Source organism: Drosophila eugracilis, unplaced genomic scaffold (assembly GCF_018153835.1).
Source record: "Drosophila eugracilis isolate 14026-0451.02 unplaced genomic scaffold, ASM1815383v1 contig_1765, whole genome shotgun sequence".
NCBI lineage: Eukaryota > Metazoa > Arthropoda > Insecta > Diptera > Drosophilidae > Drosophila > Drosophila eugracilis.
The window spans coordinates 4,206,116-4,223,782 of record NW_024572605.1 but is presented as its reverse complement, the minus strand read 5'-3'; the positions used below and the strand labels follow the sequence as shown (position 1 = coordinate 4,223,782).

Genomic DNA, 17,667 nt, shown 5'->3' with positions numbered 1-17,667 from the left:
TTGGCACTCGGCACTGTAACTCACAACTCACATTTTTAAACACAAAATTTTGAACACATTTCATTTCGGTAGTTGACGTTTATTTAAATATCTGTATAATAGTTTGATATAATATTTTTTAAAGCAAAAGTAATTTTTGCATCTGTCTAATGATGTAAGTTAACTGCGTTTAATCGTTTTAACTATCTCAGAGGGTACAGATTTACGATTGCTATATATATATATATATATAAATAATATATTTGAGAACACACGCATACACAGCACATGCACTGGGCCAACTACTTGAATTTTCATCGTAATAACTGATTTCGGTCCGTGGAATGACACTTGAACTCACAGAAACATAAATGTATCATATGAACGCATATATAAATTATAAACAAAACACAATTCTGTTGAGAGCAGCCACAAGAAAACCAATGTAACAATTGCCAAACCCAATCAAACAGCAGAGACATTTTGGAGCAAATGCTACACGACGTTCTCTCTTCGGATGGAAGACGGATAAAGTTTTGGGATCAAAACACGATTTGGTTTTGGATTTAGCCACTTTCACACACCCACAGGCCTAAAAAAACACCAAGCACCAAATAACCTCTGGGAGAGATTGAGGAAAACTGAAATTCAGCTAGAATTTGATCACTTCGCACTGATTGCTGTTATAACGGAGAAAATTTCACTGCAAACCAACTCCGGGAAGCACTCCATAATCCTCGCTTTGGACTCAACTGGACAATCAGACCACTACTTGGTGCACTGGTGCACTTCTTGTCGCACTGTATTTTAAACATCGTTCACAAACTGAAGACCAAAAGGCAAACTCATCATCAGTGTAACACAAATCAAAATGGAAAATTAATTTTAAGGAACACAAAAACTATTTCATCGAAATTATTTTGCACTAGTTGTTGATCCATAAGCGGACACTCGAATTGAGTGCTTTAAGAAAATGTTAGGATTTTTTTTACTCTTGTTGTTTTTCTTCTCACTTGAACATAATAAAATTGGGAAAATTTTATAGGTATATGTTTTTAAATACATTAGTGTTTGATTTTCTTTAAACTTTTGGCACAACAATAAAAAAATGTATAAACTTCACTGTCACTAACACATTCAGAACTTGAAAGGAAACCATAAAGAGATATCCTGTCTGCAAAAGAATGTTAATTAATGGTTAATTTAGACGGATTTGGGTCATGAAGTGTGGGTGATGTCTCCTCGTTTCTGCTCATGTCTCTAAATGTATGTGCATCATGCTTGAGTTCATGTGTGTGCGTGTGTGCGGTGCTGTGAGGATGCACATACACGACCCGTGCATGTATGTGGGCCCCCATTTGTCCTCTTCTCATTTTTTGTGGGGGCATCTAAGATACTACTACGGCTGCTAGGTTATAGTTAGGTGTGGCGGAGTCATCCATTGAGCACTGCGGCTAGTCATTACCTCCAGTTTGTCTCCTCTCCTTCAACGCCATTTCATCTTAGGCCGTTCCACCGCGCACCACCACTATTACCAGGTGGTCCTCCTTAAGGCCTTCCTCCGTCAAGCTGTGGCAGGTGCGTTTTAAGAGCTCTGTAGAGAATTCGCATGGTGGAAAGGCGTACAGCACACCGGTAGCCTCCGTCTCCTTATTAAGCAGTGAGATGACGCCAGCCGCCTCCTTCTGCTTCAAGTAGGAAACTAGGTTTCTTAACGGACGCGTCTGTACGCTAGTATCGTCGCAGTTGGTATCGTTTGTGGAGCCTGCAAGGCCCATGAAAATGGCATGAGACGAAGAGGATGCAATGCGCTTCTGCACATCGTCCAGCTTCGGCGGATCCAAGCGAAGTCGCTGGGTAATACGTAGGTTGTGCTTTCCCTCCTCGTCGCGCATTAAGGATTCAACGATATCAGTATCTCCGTCAGTCAGATGAAACTTAGCTGGGAACAAAGAGCTCTTGAGGATCAGAGCTCCGGTCCACACGGTGCTGCATTTACGCGCCACCTCCGGCACCGTACTAGCCGATCCAAGGGCATCGTTGCGACGAGTCGAGGCGTCTGAGTCAGATCCGGGGGAGCGAGCCCGTTTCAAAGGCGATCTAGATCTTGAGCGTTCCACACCAGGTTCCCGAGAAGAGGAGCGGGCTCCCCTATCATATGATTCTCCTGGTGGTCGTCGCCACTCGTCATCCACTCCTCCAGGAGGCGGCACTGAAGAAGAAGAACCTCCCAAGGAACCGGGATGTGGTGGTCTGTGCACATCGTTGTGATAGTGGTACATGCCTCGTCCTCTTCCGCGATAGCCACCACGTCCTCGGTAACCACCTCGTGGTGGATACGGGGAATATCCACCTCGCGGGGCATAAGCCGCGGACTCTTCGTAGTATGGATCGTATTCCGGGCGCCGGTACTCCAAAGCGCTTTCGTCATATGGCGGCTTGGAGCCCTTGAACGGTGCAGCTGGTGTAGCTCCTGGCAACTCTGCGAAGTCCGTGCGAAGACGGCGGTCTGGTCCACCTAGCGGGAATCCTCGCATCTCTTTTACCGCTGCCGTGGCCGCCTCCACCGTCTCGTATTGAATGTAGGCATACGGCTCGCCCTTCTGGTACTCTATTTTCTTTATAGCGCCAAAACGGTCAAACTCTCGCTCCAGTTGGGTGACCGAGGTCCAGGCACCCAAGCCTCCGATCCACATACGCGTGGCTGGAGTCACCTTGCCGTATCCGATCTTGCACTGGAACTTCCCGATGTACTGACCCGATAGCTCGATTTTTGCCCGGTGAGCCATATCCAAATTTTGGTAGCGCACAAATGCAAATGCGTTACCAGTGCCCGGGGGCGGGCGCTTGATGTCAATATCATCCACAACTCCATATTTGCCGAAAATTCGGCGCAGCTCGTCATCGGCGATGGTTACTTCCAGATTTCCCGCAAAAAGCGTTCGAGTGGATAGGGGATCATCCTCTGGCTGCACGTGATGCAAGTAGTTCGGGAACTTGTCCTTCTTGCTCTCAGGCTTTTCGTAAGGAGCGTGGGGACGTGGTGCCATTGGTCTCATTGGAGCGTACTGATGTGGTGCATGGCCATGAAGATGATGAGGATGACCGCCGCGATGTAGTGGTGGTCCTCGTGGAGGATGGGGATAATCATGGTGCATTGGCCGATAATCTCGAGGGTGCACTGCGTGCGGATGCATATGAGGAGGACCATAGCGGTCATATGGATCAAGGGGTGGACGGCGGTGATCTAGAGGAACGCCCTGGCCCATAGGTGAACGCGAGTAGTGGTATCGCTCATAGTCCGGTGGAGACATAGAGTGTCCTCGGGGTCTACAAGTCAAGAATGCAGTTAGGAAATGTAAACAAGATAAATTCTTAAAATAAATCCCACCTATACTCTGGCCTGGTGGCCGACTTGTACACCGGTTCCACTATAGCCATCTTGTCGTAGATGATAAGACGCGGCTTATGGTGCTTTGCCTCGCGTGCATCCTCCGGCGTCCGGAAACAAACATAGGCCACCCTTTCGTCGAGGTCATGAGCCAGTCGAACACTGAAGTCCCCAAACTTCTTGTACTCGCGGTACAGAGTCTCCTCAATGAAATCGTCAGGAGCTTTGGGCGGCAGAGCGCTAACGCATAGGACTTTGTATCCAGCGGATCTTTCCGTTGGTGGAGGACCGCGCATGTAGGGCTCCCGGTGCGGAGAACCATAGCGGCCACGTGGACTCGGAGACCGGTCCAAGCGGCGCCTCATGCGTTCCGGTGACAAGCGCTCCGGGGAGTCGCCCGGCACCCCACTCCCGTTGTCGTAACCACGACCCATGCTTCGAGAGTTACGCGACAAACTGCTCCTAGAGGCCGGTCCCGGAGAGCGCGAGGCGCTTCGCTTCATGTTATGGATTTTGATTGTGATTCGATCGGCTCCGGCTCCGTCTCGATGACTACTCATGGGCGGCTCTTCCGATATGCTTTTTCTCGGTTGTTGTTGCCTAAGAACCCTCTGAAAATTTGGCTCTGTGAATTCTGAAAAGTATTAAAGATTCAGCTTGTGAAAGTACAAGTAGAAAGTAAGCAGACAAGCGGCGGTCAGATGAAAAAAAAAAAATGGCGGCAGCCCAACGACAAAGAAAAATTATATGTTCGGAAAAATTCTGAAAAACTACGTTTATTTAATTGAGACATTATGCTCTTACCACTTTTTATTTTTTGGAGGGTAACTATAGTGCTCTTTTGCTAAGAAATCGCGGATAAACCTCGAATTTTTTCAGTTTTCAGCGGCTTTGCAAATTCTGTATGCGTCGAAAGTGGCGTGCAGCAATCGATAACCGACCATTGATTCTTTAGAGATGATAGCGAACATATTATCGAGTTATATTTGGTTTGGTTGCTGAAATATTAAAAAAATATTCGATTAAAAGGAGTGATGCATTGGATTATAAAGCAAATATTTTAAGATACTTATATTTTAAAATATTCATGGTTTTGAGTAAAAAAAATCTATAACTACAAAGAACCCTAATATTATTATATAATAATAATAATATAAACTTACCCATTTTCAATCGAATATTATCGAGCAGCACTTTCTCGATGACATTGTCGCGGCATCTCATTCAAATTCGTTAAGGTTGCAGGTAAAATAAATCACAGGTAGAAAACGGACGGACAGAATTAAATTCTCGTTATATTACCAGATGCCGGAAAAACCAAATGGGTGATTAGAGAGAAAGACAGTGGTGTTTGTGCGTTGTAACAGCGACTTTTCCGATTATAAAGAGGCGCCCGTAGCCGTCTAGAACCATTGATCCATCATAACTAAAAGCGAAATGGTGCATTTAGCTACTGAAAAAAAGAACGAAGAGGTGGCACCCAAAACCCCCAGGCAACTCAAACTGGATGGCCACGTTGGGTTTGACACTCTGCCGGATCAACTGGTCAACAAAAGCGTTCAGAACGGCTTTAGTTTCAACATCCTTTGCATTGGGGAAACTGCTCTCGGGAAATCAACTCTAATGGACACGCTCTTTAATACCAGTTTTGGGTCCGTGTGCAGTCCCCACAGCTTACCCAACGTGAAGCTGAAGGCGAGCACATACGAACTTCAGGAGAGTAACGTCCGCCTAAAACTGACCATATGCGACACGATCGGATACGGGGATCAGGTGAACAAGGGAGACAGCTACAAGGCTCTGCTGGAGTATGTGGATAGCCAGTTCGAGGCGTATTTGCAGGAGGAGCTGAAGATCCAACGCGCAATGTCTAGTGCTCATGATGGACGCGTCCATGCCTGCTTGTACTTCATTTGCCCCACTGGTCATGGACTGAAAGCAATGGATTTGGTGTGCATGAAGCAGCTGGATACAAGGGTGAACATCATTCCCGTGATTGCTAAGGCAGACACCATCTCCAAGGCGGAGCTATCTGGTTTCAAAAAGCGGATAATGGACGAACTGCACCGAAACAAAGTAAGCATTTACCAGTTTCCAACGGACGATGAAACGGTAGCCGATACCAACGCCTCGATGAATGACCATGTGCCCTTTGCTGTCGTGGGTAGCACGGAGTTCGTTAAGGTAGCTGGAAAACATGTCCGTGCTCGGCAGTATCCTTGGGGAGCGGTGTTAATAGAGAACGAGACGCACTGCGATTTTGTAAAGCTGCGTGAGATGCTCATCCGTACCAATATGGAAGATCTGCGCGAGTTGACTCATACACGCCACTATGAACTCTACCGACAGCGGCGCCTGCAGCAGATGGGTTTTGTAGACGTAGATAGCAACAACCAACCTGTGTCCTTCCAGCAGACCTTTGAATCGAAACGATCAGACCACCTGGCCTGCTTGCAGGCCAAGGAGGAGGAAGTGCGTCAAATGTTCGTGCAGCGGGTCAAGCAGAAGGAAAACGAACTGAAGGAGACTGAAAAGGATCTTCACACCAAGTTTGAGCGGTTAAAACGAGAGCACCTGGAGGAGAAAACTCAACTGGAGGAAGCACGTCGCCAGTTAGAGGAGGAGTGCCAGGAGCTACAGCGGCGTAGGTTGCAGCTAGCCAGTGGTACGCACACCCTCACCTTGGGGAGGGGCAAGAAGAAGTAATATATTCTTAGGTTTTTTCACTTTGAGAATTCAATCGAATAAAAAAAAAATCTCGATTCGATCGATTTTATACATTTTAAGAAGAACTAAAAATTTTTAATTAAAGAAAAAAACACATACATATACATACATAGATTTTAAGACTTGACGAATTTTTTATATTTGTTTTAATTCAAATACAAAAAATAAAATCTTATTTCTACTTTTATAAAGGATTTATATTTGTTTTTTCTCTTTTTACATTTTGTTTTGGTTCAAAAGTTTTTTTTATTCAAAGGTTTTGCTCTGGCTGATTTATCGATAATTTAAATTCTATAATACGAATTAACAATTTCATTGAAAAAAGCATGAGCGGCGGAATTAATGCTAACGAAACAGAAAATTACGCACGTCTTAACCTTCAAAATCATAACTTGATAATACAGCAATGTTGTTTTTTTACACTTTTTTTTCGGAATTTACCAACTTTTGCTCTATGTTTTGAATAGTGTTTATTGTTAACGATTATTTAATTTTACTTGACTGAAATCCTATTGAATATTTCGGCTTCCATCAATAATTTATATAATCTATTGATCTATTGCATCTCCTTGTTCTGTTGTAATCTATAATCTGTAAAGTAAGTTGTTTTATACTACATAAAATAAATAAATTTAACACCAATTAAATTAAAAATATAGCCATAACAATAAAACTACGGAGAACATTCCAGACGAAAAATATAGCAGACTTTTTTATATTCGAATTTTCAAGATATATTTTCTAATGGTATCTATTCCATGAAAATCAGTCCCCTTTTAAGTAATATACAATCATACCTGAATTTCGGTGACGACACAAAATGGGATACATATGTTTCGCGGAATGGTTTTATGACGGTCATATCCAATATGCTGGAAACCCTGGATTAGCTCGCACAGCTGTGATGGAACTTCTGGTCTTTCTGCCCTGCCCGCTAACCGCCCCTTCTTTTCCTTTTCGCTGATAGCGATTGCAATGTTTTACCTCTCTTCGGTTCTCTTTGCTTCTCGTTCGCTCTCTGGCAAAGTGGAAAAATAGGAAAACAAATTATAAATATGCTAACATCGCGGATCGGAGCGGAATGGTTAGTCATTCTGATTTTGACGATGGCAACAAGCGGTACTAAACTAGAAAGTGGGACATGCCCGGTGGCTACGGATTCCGGCTGTGGCGGAACTCCTCCAGACCAGGCCCGGTACGACAATTACCGTATCTACAATGTGGAGTTCGAGAACGAAGAGCAGATCAAATTGTTTCAAAAGCTGGAGGAACAGAGCGACAGCCTCACTTTTATCGGTCATGCCCGTGAAATTGGCCAGAAACTGTCCATTCTGGTCGCGGCGCATCGGGTGGCTGATTTCGCCGATCTGCTCAAGACCTACAAGGTTAAGCATCGAGTTCTGGTGAGTTACGAAAAATAAATCTTCAAAAAATCATTTCTAAAACCATTTCTTTTGTAGACCTACAACTTCCAGGAGAAGATTGACCGCAACCTAAAAGAAGTTCAGCCGATTGATATAGATGCCTCACAGTTGGACTGGCAGCACTTTTTCCACTTGAAGACCATCTATGGGTGGCTGGATAAAATAGCCGAGAAGTACCCAGAACGTGTGACCGAGCTCGATATGGGCACCAGCACCCAAGGCAATGCCATTAAGGGCGTTAGGCTGAGCAGCAATCCCAATAACAAAGCCATTTTCATAGAAAGTGGCATTCATGCCAGGGAGTGGATAGCCCCAGCCGCCGCCACGTACATCATCAATCAGCTACTTACCTCCCAGGATCCAAAGGTACAAAAACTGGCCCAGGACTACAACTGGATCATTTTCCCTTGTGTTAATCCCGATGGCTACAAGTACACATTCGAGCACGATCGAATGTGGCGAAAGAATCGCCAGTTGTTTGGCACCTGCCGAGGAGTGGATCTGAATAGAAACTACCCGGATCACTGGAACAGCACGGGTTCTAGCAGCGATCCCACACGCTATGATTTTGCAGGACCCTCTGCTGGCAGTGAACTGGAGACCCAGCGTTTGATTGAATATATACGCACAAGTGTAAGCAAAGAGCAGATCAAGACATACATTGCTCTGCACTCTTATTCCCAAATGCTGATGTTTCCTTATGGTTACACTAAGGAGCGGGTGTCAAACTACGACGACTTGCAGGAGTTCGGCAAAAAGGCTTCGGCAGCAATTAAGGCGGAGAGCGGTAAGGACTACGTGAGTGGCAGTCTGTATGAGACCATCTACCCGTCGAGCGGCGGTAGCATGGATTGGGCACATGCTGAGGCGGGAATCCCAATTGCTTACACCTTTGAGCTACGGGGTCCTCCCGATAGCCAGGATCTCTTTATCTTACCTGCGGTGGAAATTCAACCTACGGCCAGCGAGGCCTTCACCGCCATTCGCACCATCGTGGAGGCGGCGGCCGAGAAGGGCTACTATAAGTGAAGATTCCTCGACTTTCGGGAACAAGCATTTTTTTACGTTCAACGATCTAGACAAACTTTAAGTGCATTTTTTATCTGAGACACGATATTATCTTTATCCAAATAAAAATAAACTTATATAAAAGCTACATAAAGTGTAACCACAAAAACACTTAACGATAAGAATCAGACGGGCATGACACTTCTGTTGGATTTATGGTCAGATTAGGGTAATTCTAGCCCAACAGAGTTATGGTTTCACGGCGCTGGTGATGTGGTTTCTAGGCGAGAGCCGGGGATCGAATATAGCCTCTATATGCACGTGGCAGTCTGTAAGAAATAAGTTTTTTTAATTTTCAAGATATATTTTTTTTAATGTTCATTAATACCATTTTCCATTAGAAAAAGGCAGCGATCATACAGAATAATGCTCTCCACCAGTGGAGCCATCATTAATCGAAGAGTGTAGAACGAAACTATTCGCTGCCAGTTGTCCAGGTCGGTTTCCGTCTGTTTGTTACTCAGTACCCGGCTGTCCAGAGCTTCAAAGCGAGTTCCTTGAACGGCTTTCTGAAAATATCTGTACAACTAATTAAAGAAGTCTTAGAAATATTGTAAACTTACTGGTGGAACGTCATGTCTGGTGAGTGCTTAACATTCCGGAGCGCACAGTGCCTGAGGTCTGGGAACTGCTGGACAATTATTCGCTCGGCAGCTGCCCTAAATGAGTGGATACGGAGGTGTTCGTAATCCTTAGCCAGCAATCGATCGTGATACACCTCCATGGCGTGGCAGGAGATCTCACGGGCCTCGTAACTAAGATAGTTACCTACTTGCTCACTAAGGAATTTGCTTAGTGGATAGCCGTGTACTTGCTCTCTAGAATGCGTGTCCTGGGTGGTCATCTTTTGGTAACAACAGCCCACAAAGTTGAGAAATTTCGCCTGTGGGCAGCCAAGAAACATACGCATTAATGTTGGTCCAAGATTTCCACACGGATGTAAGCCGATGATTCCGAAGCTAAACTTGTCATCCTCTAACTGCAGGGCATTCCTAATGCTTGATAGGAATTGAGCTGGCTGCGTGCTGCTCTCCAAGCGCTGTGTGAGATGCACTGGTCGCTGAAAGTGACTGGTTTCAGCCTGTGATAGGTGCTTCGCTGCCATCGACTCTAGTTTCAAATCAATTTCCGTCGCTTTCTGGTTGAGATCAGGTTGCATTTCAAAGCAGCACACTTGCAGTCCATATCCGTAGCCCAGAATGCGTGCCAGGTGACCCACGCCCGCCCCAAAATCCACAATGAAATCAACAGGTGTCTGACGATGGCTGAGGGCACAAATCTCTGCCATCCGAGTAATCTCATGCTGCTTCTTTGGCTTCACCCGTTTCTGGAACATGTACTTCAGTTTGGGATGATTCAGAAGTGAGCATGGAAGGGAGTTCTATATGGGAAATTATAGATTTAACTTATTCTGGGGCAGAAAATTATGTCATTTTTACCAACTTTGTGTTGGTTTTTGGGTGCACGATTTATGCAGAGTTTCCGCAACTCCTGTTGCAGAACCATTAGCTCCACTGGCCATTTCACCTGGTGATCCTGATCCTCATTTTGAAGCAGCTCACTCAGATACTCCATGGGGATATTCTCCAAATGCTGCTGCCAGACGTCAGGTAGCTTATTCCAATGGTCATCTAGGTAAAAGTCCTAAAATTGAGTATTGCGTTTAGTTTAAACTTAAATGACCAAGTATTTAAGTACAGACCAGTACATAGGCATCCAACAACCATTCATATTTTTTAAGGAGCGCCAAGCTCTGCTCTAGTTTTTCTTTTACAACCAACATTTGTTAAATGCAAATACAATTAATGAATTTGCATCACAACAATACATCACTTCTTACATAGTTTTAGTTAAGTTTTCAACCATCTGTTGAGTACGCACTGACCGGTTTATAAAAATTTGTTCTTTAATAAAACTAGTTCATTTTTAAATCCCCAATGATTCTCGGAACCAATAGCTAAAACAGCTGTTTTTGTTGCACTTTTTTTTATTTCGGAAAACTGCTTGTTGATTCTTGTGGTCAAGGCTCCTTGGACTGATAATGTCCGATTCGTCACTCAAACCACCCTCCAGTAATCTTCCCCTAAGACCTCCTCAGGTGGTAGCTCTAGCAGGATCCTCTGGTAGCCTCCAGTTGCCCATAACTGCACCTCAGAAGCTGAACTCCTGCCCAAATGGATCAACAACCTCCTCAGCTTCTGGCTCTGCCACAGGAAATCCACGCAACAAGTGTGCACTCAAGCCGGGCTACTCCCTGATGAGCTGGATACGGCTGTGCAATTCCGGAGCGGATCTATCAGGGACAGGAGGACGTGTGGTACCAGTTTCCCGGACAGAATTGGCCACGCACAACAAGATCGACGATGCTTGGATGGCGATTCGAGGTCGAGTTTTCAATGTCACCCGCTACATGGATTTTCATCCAGGCGGAGTGGACGAACTGATGAGGGGAGTTGGACGCGATGCTACCAAATTATTTGACGAGGTGCACGCCTGGGTCAACTATCCGCAATTGTTGGGGAAATGCTACGTGGGACCATTAAAAGAGAATGAGACAAAACCGGCCAAAGAAGCTCCTCTGATTACAAACGCGATTTTAAAACCTCCGGAGATTGTGCCTCGTTTTGATTGGATTCAACAGAGGAGTGAACTTACGCTAATCTTTTACACCCGCGGTTTGGCCAATCCAGGCTTGCTAATTCGACGGAAGAATTCCCAGCAACTCGCTGTACGGGTTTTGGTGAAGCACAATTGGCATCATTTTGACTTTCAGCTAAACAACAATGTAGAATGGCCTCCAAAAGTAACGAAAATAGGTGCGGAGACGGGAAAGATTGAGTTGGTCCTGGGCAAGGAAGAGCCAGCACCGTGGCCAACATATGGAACACATGTATCTAGCAAAGTAGACTCAGCTAGCATACAAGATGAAACCTATCAGTATGAGGTAACTCAGCACAAGGACATCAATCATGACTCCTTTAGGGTCAGCCTGCAAAGCACTCAGCGCGAGGTTTTGATGGTCTTGCCGGTTGGTTACCATGTGGATATAGAAGTCCCACTAGAGAGCGGAGTAACTCTTAGAAGCTACACTCCTGTGGATCAGTCTTTTCTTCATTCAGATTCCTCTTCTAGTGAAGAATGTTTAAACTTCCTTATCAAAAGGTATCCCAATGGGCTTGTCTCCAGTCACATACATCAGCTCAAAGTTGGCTCACACGTCCAATTGAGTCCACCCCGGGGATCTTTCCAGCTTTCGGAGCTCACTGCACATAGAAACGTTCTTCTCTTGGCAGCAGGAAGCGGTTTAACGCCTATTTTAAGTTTAATATCGCCAATCTTGAAGAGAAATACTAATCGAATGTGAGTAATTGATTAACTATAAATCGTACGAAATTAATATTCGTTTCACATTTACAGCGAAAGCTTGATATTGATGTACTTCAACAAAACTCCAGAAGATACATGGTTGAAGGAGAAACTAGAGGAGATACACTCGCGAGATGAGAGATTCACCTGCACAAATATTTTCTCCCAGGTCAAGGATAATTCACAAAGGATATCTCTGGAGCTACTAGCTCCCATGTTCCAAAAAAAGCAACCGGAAAGATGTACTTATGTGGCAATCTGTGGACCAAGTGGTTTTAATGACGCTGCTGTAGATATTTTATGCCAGCTGGATGTTAAGGCCAATCAAATTCACGTATTCCGCGGCTAAGTGGGAACAAATTTTTATTGCGCACTTAATCTTCATTATTTTTATTTATTGTATAGCAAATGTTTTCGACTTTCGACCTTTTTTATTGTTTTTACATGTTTTCGTTTTAATAATTTAATAAGTTTAACAAATACTAGAAAATTGTAGTTGGATTTGTTTTCATTTGCTTTCTGTCGTCCAAAACGCCTCGGACCTAACTCGTTGTCTACTCACATACACTTTTTGCTTATGTAGAATTGTAAATAACCGAGAACCAAATAGTAACCAAATGGAGGGCAACGTACAAAATTAAATATAAACAGCAGAAATTGTTATATAAAGAATATATAGGATGTTAAGAATATCTGGTTTTACAATTCATCGCAGGGACGTCAGGAACCGCTGCCGAATTCCAAGTTACAAATTGGTAGCACATCTAGCAGCACATTGGCGACTTGACACATTTTTTTACTGACGCCCACAAAGACGTTTAAGTAGACATCCGTACATGTTACTGTGTGATGGTATGGTGTGTTTTTATGCGGGTGTCCTGCAGCTCAAAATCTAGACTTAATAGGAGCGGATTGCTGGTGGCACAGTCGAGACTTCGTTGTCCAGCGTGGAATCGATCACGTTTCTGTAGTCCAGCGTTATGTCACCGTTGTCATTGCACACCCACGAGAGCGTGTGCTTGCGCCAATGCTGATCCATGGGCTTCTTCTGCTGACCCTCGATAGGTTTGCTGAAATCCTGCAATACAAGTCCATTAATAACCAGTTTAAGGGTTAACTGTATGCATGAAACCTTACGTATTCATCCTCGCGGACCTTGAAGTCTTCGCGGGCGTGGGCACCTCGGGATTCCTTACGTGCTTCGGCACTCACAATGGTCATCTGGGCATTAGCCAACAGATTCTGCAGCTCCAGCGTCTCTACCAAATCGGAATTCCAAATGAGCGACCTTTAAGAAACACGGAATGTTAACAATAACAAAAACTCAACTAATATTTCCCACTTACCTATCAACAACCTTGATGTCCTTGAACTGCTTGTAGATCTCCTTCATCTTGTTCACACCGTCCTGGAGAATGGGGCCATCACGGAACACAGCAGCATGATGTTGCATTGTCCTTTGCATCTTCAGGCGCAGATCGGCGGTGGTGATCGAGCCGTTGGCGTGGCGCAGTTTGTCCAGATTGGCCACGGAGGCCTCGCCAGCGTTTTCCTTGAGAGTGGGAGCTGGTGCACCGGGCTTGTTCAGCTCGGCAATGGTCTTGGCGCAGGCACGACCAAAGACCACCAAATCCAGCAGAGAGTTGGCACCCAGGCGGTTTGCACCGTGCACCGAGCTAGATGCCGACTCACCGGCAGCATAAAGTCCAGGTACTATCACATCCTTGCCCTCCTTGTCGATGGTGATCACCTGGCCGCGATAGTTCGTGGGCACACCACCCATGTTGTAATGCACCGTGGGTAGCACCGGGATTGGCTCGCGAGTCACATCTACGCCAGCGAAGATCATGGCGGTTTCGGAGATGCCAGGCAGACGCTCGGCCAGCTGCTTGGGTGGCAAGTGATGCAATTGCAGGTACACGTGATCCTTTTCGGGTCCAGCGCCACGGCCTTCCATGATCTCAATGGTCATCGAACGCGAGACGACGTCGCGTGAAGCCAGATCCTTGGCAACTGGAGCATAGCGCTCCATGAAACGCTCACCATTGCCATTGATCAAATATCCACCTTCTCCGCGGCATCCCTCAGTGATGAGACAGCCGGCACCATAGATTCCTGTCGGGTGGAACTGTACGAACTCCAAATCCTGGGATGGCAGACCCTGACGGGCAACCATGGCGGTACCGTCACCAGTGCAAGTGTGGGCTGATGTGCAGGAGAAGAACGCACGTCCATAGCCGCCGGTGGCAATAACCGTGTTCTTGGCGCGGAAGCGATGCAGTGAACCATCCTCTAAGTTGAGAGCCAGCACACCACGGCACTCACCGTCCTCAAAGATCAGATCCAGGGCAAAGTACTCTACGAAGTAGTTGCAGTCGTAACTCAAAGATTGGCCATACAGCGTGTGTAGCAGAGAGTGACCAGTACGATCAGCCACAGCACAGCAGCGATGGGCCTGTCCGCCCTTGCCGAACTTAAGACTCTGTCCTCCGAAAGCTCGCTGGTAAATTTTTCCGTCCTGGGTACGAGAGAACGGCATGCCGTAGTTCTCCAGCTCAATGACAGCCTTTGGCGCCTCTCGTGTCATGTAGTGGATGGCATCCTGATCGCCCAACCAATCGGAACCCTTGACAGTGTCGTACATGTGCCACTTCCAGTCATCCTCCTCCATGTTGCCCAGTGCGGCATTGATACCACCTTGAGCGGCGATAGTGTGCGAGCGGGTGGGAAACAACTTGGTAATCACAGCTGTGCGGAATCCCTCGGCCACCAGACCGAAAGCCGCCCGCAGGCCAGCTCCTCCTGCTCCGACGACGATCGCGTCATAGGCATGGTCAACCACCGGGTACTGCTTAGAAATCTTGTCCGGATTCGCCGCCGAGGCCTGCTGGCGGCCGTGTGTGATGTGGTAGCTGCGTTGCACTCCGATTGCAGCGGCACGTTGCTGTAAGAAATAAATGAGCGATCAGTAATCCGAAAATATAACAGGTAAACGTTGAAAGGAAAAACTTAAAATTGTTTATTTCTTAATAGAAGATTTATAACTAATATAATTCCCCACATATAGCTGTGATTACTTTAATGACCCTCGCGATGCTATTTGCATTATAGGAGAATTCACGTATTTAAAAGCCTAGCTTGTCAATAAAGTCATCAAATCATGTTTGTGTTAGTCATTCAGCGATAATTCACAATAATTTGTGAAAAAACTTACGTAAACTTTTAAGATTACTTTCTTTGCTGCAAATGATTGATTTATCGTGTATTTTGAAATATTAAGTATTCGGTTTAATGAGAATACCCCAACTAAAAATATACATATCTACATATCAAAAATTATTATCTTATCAAAAGATCCATAAAAATTAAACGCAGGAAAATGCAAAAAATAATTGCAACAAAAATGACGACAATTAGTTATAACAAAATGAACACAAGACGAATAAGTAAGATGATATAGAAGTAAAGAATAAGAGAACCCACCCTTCTACTAATAAAGATCTAAAAATGTCGCCTTTAACTGAGAGGAGATAATACAGACAGAAAGACCGACTTGCAGTGATAACTGCTTATGTAATAAACAAATTATTTAATTGAACTGGATTTTTTCGGGAGATAAGGGGCGGGGATTATTGATCAGCTCAATTGTATAATCAGCTGTTAGTTTTGTTAGCTGGCCGACGTGCCTCCACCTCGCTCTCTCTTTAGCTCTGCCTCTTTTTTTGTTTTGCTACATTATCCTCTCTTGCATGCCGATTTCCCAGATTGAGCGGTACTTATAAAGCTTTTCAAGGCGTGTCGTTGATCGAAAACTAAATGTTTTCAAGTGCAGTTTGTTGCACGCATAGCGAAATGCACGATATCAGCGATTGAGAGGAATGGCACAGGGGGGCGGGGCAGTAGCATAACATAACCTCGCTGGTGCACACCTTTCTTTTCACTTTAAAATTACAAAAATTGCAAAATCCAACTCCGTAGGATTATATTCACTTTATCCTGAATATACTAGATTAGCGGAACGGCAATGTATAACACCTGGCAAACAAATTGCAGAGAAATTACATAACACAAGTCGGGGCAGCGCGTTTTTGGCCAAATTCATTGGACGTTTTGTTGTCACATCACGAGCGCAAAGAGTTCTTATAGACTCGGTTGTATAACCATTGTTTTAATATGTTATTTTCCAAGGAAAATGGCTAGTATCCTTTTCGATCGGCAACTTACCATGGAGGCGACTGCATTTTTGGCCAAAATCGATGGCACTCGCATGATTCCGGACATGATTGGCTGAGCTGCGAGGTTCTACTGCTGCTGCTGCAAGTTTCTGCAATAGATTGGACCGAAAATGATGGATTACGCGCTTATGACAGTGTTTTGTGTTTATAAAAAAAAACAAATAACTACGTGTGGCGATGTGCCTATGTGATCGAAAGGAAAAGTTTACAAACTTTCAAATGTTGTGTGTGAACTGCCGCTCGTCGGCACTACGGTTCGGTTCACTGAATCGCTCCTTGCGAAAATGGAACTAGAACCAGTTCATCCCGGTCGAACGGTGTCCGATTTAATGTACAATAGTATATATGCATTATATACCTGCAGATATATTTCTTTAATTAATTTTACGACCTTAACTATATACGTATTTATTTGCATATTTTGTATCAAAAGATAAACATCGGTTCATTGAACCGAAATCCAATGAACTTTTTCTAGCCTGCAAAAGTGACCAGTTCATAAAGGGGCAAAAATCTTTTAAATGTACAAATCAGCTGAAATATTGTTTATTGTGGGGTGGGTAAAATAAAAACATTACAAAATACAAATGCATGATTGTAAAAATATACAAAGAGATTACTGTCTTTAAGCGATCACGATTCCAAATAAATTTTGAGTGAGATTCTGGTATTTAATTCGGTGGCGGTTTTTTACCACAACGCTGAGCAAATTCTTCAGGAGTGAGGTCAGCCAAATGGTTAATACCCATTTTCCAAGTCACTTCGCCCTTCTCGAATTTCCGATTATGTTCATCAATCCGGGCCTTGGACTTTGCGTAGAGTTCACGCCGCATCTGATCCTCCTCAGCTTCGTAGATCTTGTCGAACTTGGACTATGGAATGTGTACGATTAAGGATATTGCGTTGTATATAGGAATCCTTACTTTGTACTCCACCCACTCTTCATCTGTTACTAGAGACATCTTGACACTTGTAATTTTGGTGGCAGACTAAATTTTGTTTCAATTCTGAGGTTTTATCACAATTTTGCACTGACTCACAACATATAAACACAACAAAGAAACGTTAATACAGCTGATCAGCGTTGCCATATTATCGGAATTTGAAACATAAACAACAGTAAGGCCTCGCTTTAATGATTTCTATGTCCGAAAAAATTATATATACTGGTTTCATTTCTTACGCTAAATAATATAAACGCTTTTCCAAATCAATGTTTACGGTGCACATTATTTAATTTGGTTATGATCGAAAATTTGAATCCAGATATATGTAAGTTTAACTTAAATTACTCAAGTATGTTCATTTCTATATATGCACATATCGAACACGGCGTTATATGCATACATTTTTAAAATACCATCCATTTGGTGGGAATGAACTTTCCCATAGAAAATCAAATTAAAAAATAACATTTCCATATGCTTTTGAATTTTGTACAATTTTCAAGTTTTTATTTATTTCGTGTTTGCTCCTT

The 17,667-nt window shown here is 44.2% G+C and overlaps 7 protein-coding genes across 10 annotated transcripts; 3 read left to right on the top strand and 4 right to left on the bottom strand.

The window, feature by feature from the left end:
• Positions 1–63: 63 nt before the first annotated feature.
• On the bottom strand, positions 64–4,303 carry LOC108109133 (RNA-binding protein spenito). The gene is made up of 3 exons (XM_017217530.1): positions 4,175–4,303; positions 3,371–4,004; positions 64–3,309 (listed from the first exon to the last, which is right to left on the bottom strand). Exons 2-3 carry the CDS (start codon positions 3,928–3,930, stop codon positions 1,482–1,484), a joined length of 2,388 nt encoding a protein of 795 aa, XP_017073019.1. The 5' UTR covers positions 3,931–4,004; positions 4,175–4,303; the 3' UTR covers positions 64–1,481.
• Positions 4,304–4,579: 276 nt separating this feature from the next.
• LOC108109302 (septin-2) lies at positions 4,580–6,132 on the top strand. Its single transcript, XM_017217797.1, has 2 exons — positions 4,580–4,615; positions 4,676–6,132. The coding sequence occupies exon 2, from the start codon at positions 4,808–4,810 to the stop codon at positions 6,074–6,076; it is 1,269 nt and encodes a 422-aa protein (XP_017073286.1). The 5' UTR covers positions 4,580–4,615; positions 4,676–4,807; the 3' UTR covers positions 6,077–6,132.
• A 903-nt stretch (positions 6,133–7,035) lies between these two features.
• Positions 7,036–8,675, top strand: LOC108108882 (zinc carboxypeptidase; the record flags this gene model as incomplete). Its single annotated transcript, XM_017217100.2, has 2 exons — positions 7,036–7,500; positions 7,558–8,675. Coding segments are annotated over 2 exons (1,458 nt in total), but the record flags the coding sequence as incomplete, so codon positions are not given.
• Positions 8,676–8,769: 94 nt separating this feature from the next.
• On the bottom strand, positions 8,770–10,406 carry LOC108109245 (protein RRNAD1). Of its 3 annotated transcripts, XM_017217723.2 has the most exons (5): positions 10,292–10,406; positions 10,033–10,233; positions 9,153–9,970; positions 8,918–9,108; positions 8,770–8,858 (listed from the first exon to the last, which is right to left on the bottom strand). In XM_017217723.2, exons 1-5 carry the CDS (start codon positions 10,370–10,372, stop codon positions 8,779–8,781), a joined length of 1,371 nt encoding a protein of 456 aa, XP_017073212.1. In that variant the 5' UTR covers positions 10,373–10,406; the 3' UTR covers positions 8,770–8,778. The 3 variants fall into 3 exon arrangements, with proteins under 3 accessions (XP_017073212.1, XP_017073214.1, XP_017073213.1); XM_017217725.2 differs by lacking the exon at positions 10,292–10,406 and having other exon boundaries at positions 10,029–10,113; XM_017217724.1 differs by lacking the exon at positions 8,770–8,858 and having other exon boundaries at positions 8,953–9,098.
• A 157-nt stretch (positions 10,407–10,563) lies between these two features.
• On the top strand, positions 10,564–12,450 carry LOC108109180 (cytochrome b5 reductase 4). The gene is made up of 2 exons (XM_017217609.2): positions 10,564–11,949; positions 12,007–12,450. Exons 1-2 carry the CDS (start codon positions 10,631–10,633, stop codon positions 12,302–12,304), a joined length of 1,617 nt encoding a protein of 538 aa, XP_017073098.1. The 5' UTR covers positions 10,564–10,630; the 3' UTR covers positions 12,305–12,450.
• On the bottom strand, positions 12,302–16,485 carry LOC108109179 (succinate dehydrogenase [ubiquinone] flavoprotein subunit, mitochondrial). Of its 2 annotated transcripts, none has more exons than XM_017217608.2 (5): positions 16,404–16,485; positions 16,180–16,279; positions 13,302–14,899; positions 13,093–13,243; positions 12,302–13,033 (listed from the first exon to the last, which is right to left on the bottom strand). In XM_017217608.2, the coding sequence occupies exons 2-5, from the start codon at positions 16,234–16,236 to the stop codon at positions 12,854–12,856; spliced, it is 1,986 nt and encodes a 661-aa protein (XP_017073097.1). In that variant the 5' UTR covers positions 16,237–16,279; positions 16,404–16,485; the 3' UTR covers positions 12,302–12,853. The 2 variants fall into 2 exon arrangements, with proteins under 2 accessions (XP_017073097.1, XP_017073096.1); XM_017217607.2 differs by having other exon boundaries at positions 16,360–16,441.
• A 234-nt stretch (positions 16,486–16,719) lies between these two features.
• Positions 16,720–17,262, bottom strand: LOC108109181 (protein CTLA-2-beta). The gene is made up of 2 exons (XM_017217610.2): positions 17,114–17,262; positions 16,720–17,062 (listed from the first exon to the last, which is right to left on the bottom strand). The coding sequence occupies exons 1-2, from the start codon at positions 17,150–17,152 to the stop codon at positions 16,862–16,864; spliced, it is 240 nt and encodes a 79-aa protein (XP_017073099.1). The 5' UTR covers positions 17,153–17,262; the 3' UTR covers positions 16,720–16,861.
• Positions 17,263–17,667: the final 405 nt, after the last annotated feature.